This window comes from Cydia splendana, chromosome 24 (genome assembly GCF_910591565.1).
Source record: "Cydia splendana chromosome 24, ilCydSple1.2, whole genome shotgun sequence".
NCBI lineage: Eukaryota > Metazoa > Arthropoda > Insecta > Lepidoptera > Tortricidae > Cydia > Cydia splendana.
This window is the reverse complement of record NC_085983.1, coordinates 3,637,725-3,653,928: the sequence shown is the minus strand read 5'-3', so window position 1 is coordinate 3,653,928 and position 16,204 is coordinate 3,637,725. Positions and strand designations below refer to the sequence as shown.

The following is a 16,204-nucleotide window of genomic DNA, read 5'->3' as shown; positions in this document are numbered from 1 at the left end:
AATGCATAAATGCACTGCTTAGTACTATTATTTATTCTGTGATTGCGTTGCATGTGCTATCAAAATCGTTGCAGACTTCTCTTGGTCTAACTCTAACAAAACCACACGAAAGGAGTACTGCTACGAGTATAAAATCAGTAAATAAAATGTATACTATTTTTTAGGGTTATAGTTTTATTTCACTTGGAACGAAAAACACGTGCCTAACGTGGTTTTTTTTTCCAAAAAGACACTTAAGACTAGGTATAAGTACAATATTTTCGCCAAACTGAGACAGTTTGTTAGCGAACAGTCGTAGAAATAATATTACATCTAGAAATAAAGAGTATAACGAAAACAGTTCTTATTTTCCCTAAATGTTTATATAAAAAGTCAATTAGCTACAGGTAATGTCGAAGTTCCTATATTAAAATAAATTTACAACAAACTACACAATACATAACTATTTTATATATCTGTGCGATGAGCACAGATATTTGTTCCTGAGTCGTGGATGTTTTTCTATGTATTTAAGTATTTGTATGTTATATATATCGTTGTCTGAGTACCCACAACACAAGCCTTCTTGAGCTTACCGTGGCGTGGGACTTAGTCAATTTGTGTAAGAATATCCCTATAATAATATTATTTATTTATTTATTATTTTCCACCAATACGCCATCTGTAAGCCTAGTATGTAGATAAGGAACAGTCAAAGAATTAAATTTCCGACCCCTTTCGTACCTTGTAGTTGTAGTAATCACTTTATTGTCACAACACAGGTTTACAAAAATAAATTACAGTACAAAGGCGAACATATCCGTATAAGGGATATCTTCCAGCTGACCTACCAGTAGATGAGAGGAAAACTCCAGTCAGGTCAGATAGACAAACTTGCGGGATGTACAGTAATATTAAAAAAAAGTAAACTAACATAAGCTCCTTCTGATTAACCATGAGTGACATTACAGACTGGGACCGCTTGAGCGACAGGGGCAACTCGTACCACAACTTCACAGCGCGCACCGTGAAAGAATTTGCATACGTTCGCGTCTTATTAGGTGGAATAGTAAGCGTGAGAATACAGCTAGAACGGTGATCACTTCCTTCAGCCAGATAGTTAAATCTTTCCGTTAGGTAAGATGGGCAACGGGGGTTGAAGAGTATATTGAACAGCAACGACACGACATGCACATCTCTGCGTCGGCGGATCGGTAACCACCCGAGCTGAGAGCGGGAGTTGTCACAGTGACAATCAATATGAAAGTCGCTAGAGACCTCATACTATTGTCACTGTGACAAAGTAGAAAATGGGTAGGAAATTAAATTATTTGATTGTTCCTAAAACATTACAAAACCTACAGTGTAATAATTAGTAGGTCAGTGTAACTATGGCTGCGTTTTTCTAAAGATAGACCTTATTCTACTAATGTCGTGATGGCATCAAGTCCTATCCGGTGTATAACGATGCGGTCTTCTCTTCGTCTGTCTTTCTCTTGGTCTCCGCGTCCGACACGTCGAGGCCGCTCTCAAGGCCTGAGAACAATACTACCTGTTAGTACTTGCACGTTTCCGGTAGTGTTTTGACTACTAGCACAAAACTTCAACATTTAGCAAATAGGCCACAAGGGCACTTTTACACGTCAACATTGAATTTACATACTAGCAAAAATAATAACAATACATCAACAATTTTATAAAATATGTACAACTAACTGGAACTACCAATTCAAACTAACGTATTACAATTACTTAGAGATGTAAATGGACTTTTAATGTCGAATTACATAAAAAAACTATAATAATAATATAAAAAAATACAGATACAAAACCACAAAAAACAAACTATAATATTTAGAGGTGTAAATGTCTCTAGGTGTCAGAACTATAAGATTATATAGTTTAATGTACCAGTATATTAATACACTGCGTTTTTCAGTAGTGTTTTGACTACTAGCACAGCTACCAGTATATTAATACACTGCGTTTTATCACGGATTAGTCTACTAGGACTAGCAATCGCAATATTGAGTAGCGTGACTTTATATTTAGTTCCCAAAAGTACAGCAGATGTCTCTAGTAGTGTCAAATGTTGCAAATGGTTGCAATAAGTGTGATTCTGTATTAATGTCATCTGACGGGTTTGAATGACAACTATCGTCATGCTCTCGTCTTGCCTCAATGTTGATAATAGATTTCGTGAGATGGCGCTTCGACCATACCCGTACTTGCCCGTACTGAGGGCCTACCGCGAACCACGTTCGACGTGTTGCCCCTCTGTCGCACTTGTAAATTTGTACGTAAGTGCGACAGGGAGGCAACACGTCGAACGTGGTTCGCAGTAGGCCCTCTGAATGCGTTTCGTTTGACGCACATTTTTTGAAGCTGTTTGATATTAAAAAAATATATAAATATATTCATACGGATAATAGCATTAGCGATGTCTTATTAATTTTAATAACTGTAATACATTTTTCTTTCACATAATATTAATGTTACCGACGCGCGGTAACACGATACATTACATTTAAGTATTTTTACCTATTTGTAATATATAGATGGTCAAGCAAATCTTGTCAGTAGAAAAAGGCACGAAATTCAAATTTTCTATGAGACGATATCCCTTCGCGCCTACATTTTTCAAATTTGTCGCCTTTTTCTACTGACAAGATCTGCTTGACCAAGTATATTTGATAATTTTTCGCAAATTAAAGTTCTATTTTTCTATTGACATAATTATTTATTTACACTGGGTACCATGACAACCTCAAATATTATACTCGTAACATAATTATGTAATAAAAAGGTAAGTAATGCTGGATATAGAAACAGTTAACTACCTACAAAAAAGTGATAGATATCTTCGAAAAGTCGAATAGAGTTGGACCAAGGAAAGTTTGCAGCGATTTTGATAGCCCATGCAGTGCAAGTGTTATTTACACGTCATAATTTCATAGAAGTTTGACATTTAAAGGCCTTTGCACACCGGCTTGCGTGTGCGTGACTTGCAAGGCCCCAACGTTGTCTGTTCACTTTGACGGCGCAGCAACTAGCATCACTTCTCTCTCCTCGCTCTTTTAACAATGCCATTTGTCAAAAAAGGACAACCATACTGTTGACAAGATGAACTACTCAGAATCACGAGTTCTTTCTATCCTAATAGGAGAAAAAAAGTGTCCCAAGGTTTTTTCCCATTCCGTTACCATTTTTTCATAGACTTTGTATGGCGGTTTCGGAATGGAAAGATCGAAAAATGTATGGAAATCTTTGGACACTTTTTTCTCCTATTAGGATCAAAAGAGCACATGATTCTGAGTAGAAATAACACAAAAAATCCCAATTTTGAAAAAAAAGTGTAGGGGACAACTTTAAATAAAATGGCCCATGTGTGCTCTTTATAGGGATGTGAAAAGTCGATTTTAATCATGTTATATATCGATAAACGCTACACAGTGGAACGAAATAGCTATTAATTGAAGCTTCAATATCTTCGTTAAACATAAACATAATTAAAATGCTAATGGATACTGAATATATTAGAAGACAAACAATAAGAATATAAAACTAAAACTAACTACAATTAAAATAACTAAAACTAAAAATTAAAAATACCTATCAAAATTTGGTGCCCTAGGGAGGGTGCCCAACACGCAGGCAGCGTTCCCGCACTGGATTGCAATTGAAATTCTCTGCGCGAGAAAGCTGCCCGCGCGGGGGTCGCCCGTTGCCTCCCTCACGGCCTGGCCACGACATTGGTCTAAGGCGATCGGCGGCGGCGACCGGCGGTAAGTCGCAAAAACAATAACCCGGCGACGCATAATGCATGCCACGAGCCTTGTCGCCGAGCGGCAACGCGCGCGGCGTGCACCGGGCGACCAGCGGCGGCGGCGAGCGGGGCGGCGCGCGACTCGAACATTTGTATCGGGCAGCGCGGGCGATGCCACGACTTTTGAGCGGCGCGACCGGCCTAGGCGGCGAGACGGATCGCGCGGTGCCATTCGAAACAAAACATTTTGTTTTTTTTTTCGAGCGACATGGACACGGAAGCGTTTATTATTGAAATTTTGAATGTACTTTCGCGTATTTAAGTATGTTGTGACGTCTCCACACTCATTCTTGTGTACTCGTTTTTTTCTGGATGCTTTCTATATACAATATATAAAATACTAAACTAGATGTAAATAAATTTGTCGTCCTGTATTTAGCCCATGCACCCCTTCTCTTCTGTACAAGATGCTATTGACAAACAATTAAATATATTCTAGGCACTGAAGATGTTTTTAAATACGTCTACGTCACCACCGCTCCTAGTCGCTGCCGCCACTACTGAAAGTACGTGGCATGCCTAGCGGTCGCTCGCGTTTGCCGCGCCGCCAGCCGCCCCGCCAGTCGCCTTAGACCAATGTCGTGGCCAGGCCGTCACGGCCTGGCCACGACATTGGTCTAAGGCGATCGGCGGCGGCGACCGGCGGTAAGTCGCAAAAACAATAACCCGGCGACGCATTATGCATGCCATGAGCCTTGTCGTTGTCGCCGAGCGGCAACGCGCGCGGCGTGCACCGGGCGACCAGCGGCGGCGGCGAGCGGGGAGGGGCGCGACTCGAACATTTGTATCGGGCAGCGCAGGCGATGCCACGACTTTGTTTTTTTCTCGAGCGACATGGACACGGAAGCGTATATTATTGAAATTTTAAATGTACTTTCGCGTATTTAAGTATGTTGTAACGTCTCCACACTCATTCTTGTGTATTCGTTTTTTTCTGGGTGCTTTCTATACACAATATATAAAATACTAAACTAGATGTAAATAAATTTGTCGTCCTGTACTCCTGTATTTAGCCCATGCACCCATTGACAAACAATTAAATATATACTAGGCACTGAAGTGCCACTTTTGAAAAAAAAAACATGTTTTTAAAGACGTCTACGTCCCAGCCGCTCCTAGTCGCTGCCGCCGCTACTAAAAGTACGTGGCATGCCTGGCGGTCGCTCGCGTTTGCCGCGCCGCCAGCCGCCCCGCCAGTCGCCTTAGACCAATGTCGTGGCCAGGCCGTCAGCCGTTTGCCGAGCGCCTTGTGGAGCATCTGTGCGCCTCTGCCCCACGAACCAAGCGTCTCGACGCCAAACGCGACGAAGTCGTATTGGGCGCCGAGACAGCTGTACTTGGCTACCTTTTGACGCTCCCGAGTGTCCGCCGCCGCGCCAGCACGCCTGCTGGTCGATGGGACGTAGGACGCCGCTAGCGTGTCAGCGCAATATATTAGAATATAATAAAATAATTCAATTATTGCGGAACACATATTTTAGTAGGTATTTATGTATTTTAATTAAATATCTGAACTTTCCCTTCGTTCCCTGCTGGGGCGTGACGATAAAATTGTGATCTGATAACCACAATAAAGAATAAAAGCGTTTTTATTCATTTTAGGTATCGTTAAACCTTTGAAGTAAAATTAAAATTGCAAGAAATGTCGATAGTTTATCGTTATGAGTGTTATGACTTTATCGACATGGCTACAGCAAGGTGGAGTTACATTGTTAATCGTACACTAAACAAAAGTGGTTACAGTGACAGCTCGCTTAGACGTAATCTTTAAGTATATTATATCTATGGTGACGTGCACGTGCGCGTACGCCGCGCACACGCACACGTCATGCAAGCGGTGTGCCGTCTCTCATAAGGATCTGTATACTACAACGCCGAACGCGCACGTGCTCGTCACGCACACGCAGCCGCACAGTGTGGGATTTTCGATCAGTTTTGACCACCTTCGTTTTATATTTTTATTATATGCTTTATAATATTTTACATCCCACTGTAAAACTCCCGTGTGATTATCTTGCTTAGTTTACGTAAAATATTTTTTTTTTGTAGATGAGGTCAATGACCTTAAGAAATCATGTTTATCGGTTTATTTCCTAAAGTATTGTCAATGTGGCCGCAAGTTTTATTACTGAGTTTAAGTGAAAGATACTCAATAATTGTACAAAATATCAGCATCTTAATAGTGCCTTTGAATTAAGAGTTATAAGATGCTAAAGTTTTTTAACATTTTTTTTATTTCTCATATATTTTCCAATATTAGCCTTTTATTTTTTATAGAGTGTAATTAAAATAAGGTAAACTATCATCATACATCATCAATTCATCATCATATCAGCCTTTTATCGCCCACTGCTGAGCATAGGCCTCTCTTCGAGTACGCCACTTATCCCGGTCCCGAGCCAATCTCATCCAGAAGTGACCCGCAGTCTTCCGGTTGTCATCCACCCAACGAGCCAACGGACGCCAGGCACTCCTTTCGTCTGTAAGCGGCCACCATTCCGTTAACATTTTGGCCCACCTGTCATCACTCTGCCTGGCAACATGTCCCGCCCAGCTCCACTTGAGTTTGGTAATGACGTATCCGACTATAATTCCTAAACTAAAATAGACTATGAACTATAATTCCTCAAAATTTCAAAAGCTAATCTTGCGGGATTTAGGATTTATAACATTTCTAAGTTTTTTTCCGATTTCTATGGAAATAGGGTTGTCAAGTTTGAAGTTAAGAAATAATACTTCAATAGGTATAGTTTTTGACAAAGAAAATTTTGAATTTAACTCTTTATTGAGAATTGTCATAATTCATCATCATTATCATCATCATCCGAATGAATAAGAATTTCTTCTTCTATCTTGCTGCTTTTGACAAAACCATGACATGTTTCGACAGCAATTTGTGTAACGTTCTTCACAGTCATGTGTGAACTTGATAACAATTTTTTAGAGTTCCGTACCTCAAAAGGAAAAAACGGAACCCTTATAGGATCACTCGTGTGTCTGGCTGTCCGTCTGTCACAGCCTATTTTCTTCGAAACTACTGAACCAATTAAGTTGAAATTTGGTACACATATGTAAGTCTGTCACCCGAAGACGGACATGTAACGTAAATAAATTAATTTTTAACATAGGGGGCACTTTTGGGGGGTAAATGAGACGATTAAAAAAATGACCATTCCCCCCGCCCTTTAGCTCCGAAACTACTGGGTCTAAAGTTTTGAAAAAAAAAATACACAAAATAGGTCTTTACCTATAGATGGCAGGAAAACCTATTAGAAATATGCAGTCAGGCGTAAGTCGGACTTAATTACTTAGTTTTTGATCTGACCCCTACGGGTTTTTAAAGACATTTCACTCACGTTTCACATAAAAAAATACATATACGAGGGACGCCTTCCCAACACCACATCATATTCTTCATCAGAGATATGTCACAGTGGCCTGATATGGCCGTTCGTTCTACTATAGAGTTAATACTTTTCAGGCAAGCGTAACAACAAAATACTCTACACTCAAACAACAACAAAAACACACTAAACAATCTAAATACTTGATGTACCAAATAAATGCTTAATTATTACAACAATAAATATTTTATTGTGTTACTACGGTTTTCAGATACGGCCGCTTGTGTTTCATTTGGATTTACAGACATTTTAACTATGTAGGTACACCACCGGAGATAAAGGTCACAGCCCTGACCCAAATATAAAAAAATACATATTTCGGCAATCCTGCGTTATTTTCGTTCAATTTTTTTTTCAGTACTGCCTATCGTAGCATAGAACCGTTTTGTTTAGAAATAAAATGCTAGAATTGTAGGATTATCGAGAAAAAAAATTATTTTTCTATATGTAAAAAAATATATATATCGCCATTCTGGATCATAGATTAAACTTTTTTTTGATGAATGGAATACCTCAGAACAGCCCTAATAGATCTAAAATAGAATATTTAAAAAAGATGCACGTAAAATGAGAAATTATGTTTCTTAGGTTTCTATGGACATTTCTCGAGTTTTTGATTATCTCCAAAACTATGCATGATAAAATTTTGGACCGTCACTTTGAGCATTAATTTGATGAGGTTAATGCGATGAATTAAAAAATGAAGATAGTCAAAACTGATCGGAAATCCCACACTGTGAGCCGGTGTGCAATTATTGTGTGCCTTAAAATGACACTTGCACTGTATGGGCTATCAAAATCGCTGCAGACTTTTCTCGGTCTGACTCTAGGTAGTCATGTTAAAGAAAATGAATACAATATGTACTTATGTATACAATTCATCACAAATTACAATACCTATTGACATCTTCAAAAAGTGATTTATCCTGTCGGGCCTGATCAAATTGGTCGATTTGATCAGAAATGTAATTGGCGTCAATCTCCAAGTTTAGATTTATGGTGATATTAGAGCCCTCTAAATTGAAAAAATGTCCCAGAACGAAAATACTGGCCTCACAAATTGGTATTCTTGCGTCCGCACCTCATTTTATCGGTAATATCGTTCATTATCGGCGGGTGAATTCGGCGAGCCAAATTGGCGTTTGCGTCCGCACCTCTCGATTCGATCGGGCAATTTAATCAGATTGGCGAAAAATTGTTTAATCTGGATACACCTTTACTCATCAAATATATCTTCGAAAAATCGAATAGGTAGTCATGTTTTCGGACATTTGGGACCGACCATGCACGACCACAGCGCCACCTAGCGAGCGCAACTTTCTATCTTTCTTTCGCGAGCAGTGTTGCCAGATGGTCACAAAAGTCACATTTTTCGTGACTTTTCGCCTTCTCGTGTGACATGTGCGTGACTTTCGATCATGAGGCAATTTTTGTGACTTTTTAAGCTAGTCGAATTTTGTACAAGTTTAGTTCTGCAATTCGTATTATTTAGGAACGCAGTGAACGCACCCAAGTTGACACTTGCACTGTTACTTTGACGTTACATCCACCATCATGTTTATTATAATAGTCGTGGCAAAATGAGACTTGTTACCTTGATATGACAGTGTTATTTAGTTTGATAGTATACCTAGTAGTTACTTTTTTAGTGTAAGGCCCCATTCGCACGACAGCTTAAAAAGCGTTGCGTTAAAACCCGACGTTGGCGCTTTTTTACCGTTTCCAATATTTGTGTTCATATGAACGCTTAAAAATCACTTGTGAATCGTACTGCCACGTACGCATCTCAGCAAAGCCATACTTTATTTGCTATTACGACGTATTATTTGAATATAGCTTGAATATTTCAGGAATTTGTAAGCATAAGTTGACATTTTTAAGGTGAAACTAATAATAATCTTGACGATTGACACCAAAAATTGACACTTGACAGCCAACTGACAGCAGCGCCGGCGCTTTTTTAACGCTTGTGAGAACAGATACACGGAGTTCCGTATGCTCTATTCAATTTGACGCCAACGCTCAACGCCGAAAATCGAACAGTGCTCGATAAAAAAGCGCCGCGCTTAAAAACCGCCTTCGTGTGAATACATACATGGTTATCCATTGGTGTCATTCAAACGCTTTTTTAACGCGCGTTGAAAAAGCTGCCGTGCGAACGGGGCCTTTTGAATGATTTATTTTAGTTTGTACCTATCTATACTAATCATTGCACTACATCAGTTATTTTGAGATTTATGAGTGCTCAAAAATCATTACTGTGTTATTTTTATCCGGGGGTAAATTATTTACGCATATACTTTTTTATTTTCTTTTGATTAAGTTTAATGAATAATGAATGCCGCAAGTTGAGTAAGGCCCCGTTCACACGGCAGCTTTTTCAACGCGCGTTAAAAAAGCGTTTGAATGACACAAATGGATAACCATGTATGTATTCACACGAAGGCGGTTTTTAAGCGCGGCGCTTTTTTATCGAGCACTGTTCGATTTTCGGCGTTGAGTGTTGGCGTCTAATTGAATAGACCATACGGAAATCCGTGTATCTGTTCTTACAAGCGTTGAAAAAGCGCCGGCGCTGCTGTCAGTTGGCTGTCAAGTGTCAATTTTTGGTGTCGATCGTCAAAATTATTATTAGTTTCACCTTAAAAATGTCAACTTATGCTTACAAATTCCTGAAATATTCAAGCTATATTCAAATAATACGTCGTAATAGCAAATAAAGTATGGCTTTGCTGAGATGCGTACCTGGCAGTACGACTCACAAGTGATTTTTAAGCGTTCATATGAACACAAATATTGGAAACGGTAAAAAAGCGCCAACGTCGGGTTTTAACGCAACGCTTTTTAAGCTGTCGTGCGAATGGGGCCTTAGTACAGATGCCATTAAGAGCGCTCTTACAAGAAAAGTCGAAATAATGCAAAATTGATGATACTAGTCGACGAAATTCAGGACTTTGCGCTCATTATTAGAAACAATGAGTACGTGTTCCAGTAAAAGCGTCTTCTTATCTTTATAAATATCGTTGTAAATATTAGAAAAAGGACTTATTAAATTAGTAATGATTTTTTTTCTGATGGTCGTTTCTGAAAAACCCCGTGAAGCACTGAATGGCGAGCTCTTATTTGGAAATGTTGAGAATTTTACTCTGCTAAACCTGGCTATTTTGTATTACTAATACCCTGTACTTTAGGCATATCAAACTATATTTTTCCTACATACTTTTGAGAAAGAAAAAATCAAAGTAAAACGAACTCGATTTTCTCTCCGAAACAAGTGTCAATTCCTACGAAAATCTACTTAATATCGAAGTCATTTTCATACTCAAGCAATCTGCAACGTTTGCTTATACTGTTGGTATACATTAGTGTTTATGAAATTCTACTATAATTTTTTGGCAATTTTTTGAAAACTACTCTATATTACCGATGACGCGCGCTGCGCCAGCTCAGTGCCGCGGCAGAGCTTGTAGAGGCAGGACGTGTGTCGGTCGGCTCCGCACATTTTCAACGGCGACGACGAGGTTTTTTATCATTGTGTGCGGCGGGCGCCGTGTAAAACGCTATACTGTGTGCGTGTAAACCGCAACGAGAGACTTTGATCCTAGCACCGTTTTTATAGTATTATAATTTATAATGGTACAGTTTAATAAACTACCGGACAGGATTAAAAATATTTGAAACGACCTGACATTCTATATGTATTTATTTGACTCAAGATAGTTTGACTCAGGGTCTGATGATGGAGCCGGAAGGTGGTCACCGGTATCAATCAACCATGCAACTAAACCACTTCGTGTTTAGGCTCGTTTTATTCATCTCAACAAGATCTTTGACACAAGATAGTACTCAGGGTCTGATGATGGAGCCGGAAGGTGGTCACCGGTACCAATCAACCATGCAACTAAACCACTTCGTGTTTGGGCTCGTTTGATTCGGCTCAACAAGATCTTTGACTTAAGATAGTACTCAGGGTCTGATGATGGAGCCGGAAGGTGGTCACCAGTACCAATCAACAATGCAACTAAACCACTTCGTGTTTAGGCTCGTTTTATTCGTCTCAACAAGATCTTTGACTTAAGATAGTACTCAGGGTCTGATGATGGAGCCGGAAGGTGGTCACCGGTACCAATCAACCATGCAACTAAACCACTTCGTGTTTGGGCTCGTTTGATTCGTCTCAACAAGATCTTTGGCACAAGATAATACTCAGGGTCTGATGATGGAGCCGGAAGGTGGTCACCGGTACCAATCAACCACATGCAACTAAACCACTTCGTGTTTAGGCTCGTTTGATTCGTCTCAACAAGATCTTTGACACAAGATAGTACTCAGGGTCTGATGATGGAGCCGGCAGGTGGTCACCGGTACCAATCAACCATGCCACTAAACCACTTCGTGTTTAGGCTCGTTTTATTCGTTTCTATAAGATCTTTGACACAAGATAGTACTCAGGGTCTGATGTTGGAGCCGGAAGGTGGTCACGGGTACCAATCAACCATGCAACTAAACCACTTCGTGTTTAGGCTCGTTTGATTCGTCTCAACAAGATCTTTGACACAAGTTAGTACTCAGGGTCTGATGATGGAGCTGGACTGTGGCCACGGGTACCAGTCTACCATGTAACTGAACCACTTCGTGTTTGGGCTCGTTTGATTTGTCGCAACAAGATCTTTGACACAAGGTAGTACTGAGGGTCTGATGATGGATCCGGAAGGTGGTCACCGGTACCAATCAACCATGCAACTAAACCACTTCGTGTTTGGCTTCGTTCGATTCGTCGCAACAAGATCTTTGACACAAGTTAGTACTCAGGGTCTGATGATGGAGCTGGACTGTGGCCACGGGTACCAGTCTACCATGTAACTGAACCACTTCGTGTTTGGGCTCGTTTGATTCGTCGCAATAAGATGTTTGACACAAGATACTACTCAGGGTCTGATGATGGAGCTGATGATGATAGACAGGTACCCGTCGCCACCTTCGCGCTCCATCATCAGACCCTGAGTACTACCTTGTGTCAAAGATCTTGTTGAGATGAATAAAACGTGCCTAAACACGAAATGGTTTAGTTGCATGGTTGATTGGTACCGGTGACCACCTTCCGGCTCCAACATCAGACCTTGAGTACTATCTTGTGTCAAAGATCTTGTTGAAACGAATAAAACGAGCCTAAACACAAAGTGGTTTAGTTGCATGGTTGATTGGTACCGGTGACCACCTTCCAGCTCCATCATCAGACTCTGAGTATCACCTAGTGTCAAAGATCTTGTTGAGACGAATCAAACGATCCTAAACACGATGTGGTTTAGTTGCATGGTTGATTGGTAATGGTACCTTCCAGCTCCATCATCAGACCCTGAGTACTGTCTTGTGTCAAAGATCTTGTTGAGACGAATCAAACGAGCCCAAACACGAAGTTGTTTAGTTACATGATAGACTGGTACCCGTGGCCACCTTCCAGCTCCATCATCAGACCCTGTGTATCTTCGTCAAAGATCTTGTTGAGACGAATCAAACGAGCCTAATCATGTTACTACATGGTTGATTGGTATCCGTGACCACCTTAATCATCATCAGATCCTCAGTACCAGTTCGTTTTTAAACCCTCGTTGATACAAACTTTACAACCTATAGGTACCAAATGCAATGACGAAACATGTAAATAAGCGAGTAGGTACCTATAATTTCTTTCGAGTAATATACCTTCATAAGTACAAGTATGGGGCTATTCATAAATTACGTCGTTTCAAATGGGAGGAGTGGGGGGGGGGGGGGGGTCTGGACATCGGATGATGGTAACATGACGTAGGAGGAAACAGATTCATCCGAAGCTTGATTTTTGGATGATTTGAGGGGTGGGGGGGGGGTCAAAAATCGTCAAAAATAGATGACGTAATTTATGAACAGCCCCTATGTACATTTGCACTGCATTTAGTATTTTCGTACTTACCAAATAACAGTTATAGAACTTTAAAAGTTAAGTACAGTTAGTGTTGTTATGGTTGATTTCAATATGCTTCGCGAAGGATCAAGAATGTTTAATCCATCATTGTAGTGCGAGTGTGGTAGAAGGGATCGGCGTACTGAGCTCGCACGGCCTGCCGCAGCGCGTAAAATACCTAAACTCGCTCAACGCCGAAATGTAATAGCGCTCTTAAATGAATCGTTGCTTGCACTACATCTGTGAAGATAACAGTGTTTTTTTCCGAATTCGTTTACGATTCGATAGATAAGTAAGAAAACTTTGATTATTATTAAGGTTTCGTACCTCAAAAGGAGAAAACGGAACCCTTATAGGATCACTCGTGCGTCCGTCTGTCACAGCCCATTTTCTCCAAAAGTACTGAACCAAGTAAGTTGAAATTTGGTACACATATGTAAATTCGTGACCCAAAGATGGACATCTTACGTAAGCAAATGAATTTTAAACATGTTTCAGTTTCATTTATTTTGTTAAACATAGGTTACACGAAAGATGGTAGGTACATAAATATACATACATTGATCTCTATGTTTTACCAACTATGCAGGTGTACAAAAATGTCTCGTGCGGTTATCTAATAAACGCATGCTTATATGTCTAAAAAACCTACCTATCTGAAAACATGGAGGCCACTTTTGGAAAGTATATTTAATTAAAAAATTATGTGTTTTAAAATTAATAGTTTAGAAGTTATTTAAGAAAATAGCCAAAAAATGACCATGTTCCCTTTATTTCCAAAACTACTGGGTTTAAAATTCTGAAAAAAATATATAAAATAGTTAATTACCTATACTTGGTCAAGCAGATCTTGTCAGTAGAAAAAGGCGGCAAATTTGAAAAATGTAGGCGCGAAGGGATATCGTCCCATAGGAAATTTGAATTTCGCGCCTTTTTTAGGGTTCCGTACCCAAAGGGTAAAACGGGACCCTATTACTAAGACTTCGCTGTCCGTCCGTCCGTCCGTCCGTCCGTCTGTCCGTCCGTCCGTCTGTCACCAGGCTGTATCTCACGAACCGTGATAGCTAGACAGTTGAAATTTTCACAGATGATGTATTTCTGTTGCCGCTATAACAACAAATACTAAAAACAGAATAAAATAAAGATTTAAATGGGGCTCCCATACAACAAACGTGATTTTTGACCAAAGTTAAGCAACGTCGGGAGTGGTCAGTATTTGGATGGGTGACCGTTTTTTTTTTTTGCTTTTTTTTGTTTTTTTTTTTTTGCATTATGGTACGGAACCCTTCGTGCGCGAGTCCGACTCGCACTTGCCCGGTTTTATTTATTTACTGACATGATTTGCTTGACCATCTATATAATGACAGGAAAACCTATTAGAAATATGCAGTCAAGCGTGAGTCGGACTCGGAACCCTTGGAATGCGAGTCCGACTCGCAAATAGCCGACTTTTTTTATTAAGATTTCGTATCAACGTAAATGTTTGGAATATATCGTCGACCGTAGGTTCAGTTAATTTTTTCTTTGAATACTGCAAAAAAAATCTGGAGTGGCTATTTCATTTTCACCACACCTGGTAAAGGCTCTCTTGAGTGTTCAAAAACTGATAAGAAAAGTTGCATTTTATCCACATGTGAGGCAAAAACCTATAAAATAACCTACCCATACTATATTATAAAAATGTGACTTAAGCAGCAAAAACGTGACTTTTACGGAAACGAAACGTAACTTACGACTCCAGAGCCCTGGCAACACTGTTCGCGAGATATTCTGGCTGGCACAAAACTTTCAAACGAGAAGTAAGTAAACATCGTAATAATGAAATCTAATGATGTTACAGTATATTCGACATTTTTGGACGATGGCTGTATTGACAATTACATTAGCATTGTGGTTTTCAGTTAAAATGAACGTGCTTGTGACGGGAACAGGGTTTCGTGCCATAACCCATGAAATTGTCTTCCAGCTCGAGACAATGAATAAGGGCAAAAATTTGGTGTTAGCTGGGCACGTACTGGAGGTGCAAGACATTTGGCAAGGCGCCAGGCCAGGAGCTACATAATCAAAGCCCGAGTGGTTCGTCAAGCCATTCTTAATATCAATTGTCATGTTACTAGTGTAACATGCGATTGTGTTTATTACAAAAGTGGCAAATGCAAGCACATTGCAGCACTAATTTACTACATCAATCACCACCACTAAAACCAGCCAGGAACAAAAATGGGGCAAGCCAAGTGTCCCACAATTTACGAACGAAAAGTATTCCAAAGGGAGATACTTCCACCAAATGTATCCTACATCAAAGAAACACAAGTGTGAAGCTTTTCAGTTCGATGTCTCAGATTTAAAGGAAGATTGTGCCTTAAAACGTGTACTTACTGGAAGCTGCTGAAATAAATTGTACAGAAGATATTGAAATTTCCGTTAGCAAAGTTATCCAAAATTTAGTAGAACACACTGATATTAATATTCAAAAAGAAGATTGTGTTACATGTCTTGAAAACTTTAGTATTTTTAGAAAAGAGTTTGATGTGTACCAAAGTGAAGTTAGTCTAGTTATAGAAAAAACATTAAAAAACTTTTATGAAGCAAATGTTGTGTTGGCAGATAAAGAAATTTTTAAATTATGTAGTGACACAATAGAACAATCAATGTGTCAAGAGTGGAACTCGGCGAGGAGACTAAGAATTTCTTGTGTCAGAGTGATTGTTCGCAAAGATCAGCCTTGGTTGTGCACTAGTGTAGACGGTGTTGTTATACATATGCAATGAATGTGTCAGAATGTTAGTAGAAGTCCTGTATCTTGTAAAAACCAACCTATTGTAGATTTTGATAAACAACAATATAATTAGTGTAATATTTGCAGTTTGTGAATGATCAACCAGAACTAAAAAGAAGCAAACCATATTATATTATACCCAAATTCAAGTGCAAGTGTATGACACTGGTATGACTATTATATGTGTGATTTCTTTATATATTCACCAAAAGGTAGTTGTATTGTATAGTAAGAGCAGACAGAGACGAAGACTTTATTAAAGCAGCAATTCTAAA

General features: G+C 39.6%; 1 protein-coding gene across 1 annotated transcript in view; it reads right to left on the bottom strand.

The window, feature by feature from the left end:
- Positions 1-257: 257 nt before the first annotated feature.
- The window catches only part of LOC134802334 (zinc finger protein 431-like), a 29,209-nt gene continuing 13,262 nt past the window's right edge, over positions 258-16,204 (bottom strand). The window contains exon 5 of the mRNA XM_063774942.1: positions 258-1,515. Coding sequence (XP_063631012.1) covers positions 1,430-1,515 — 86 coding nt within the window. The 3' untranslated portion in view covers positions 258-1,429. The remainder of the gene's footprint in view (positions 1,516-16,204) is intronic.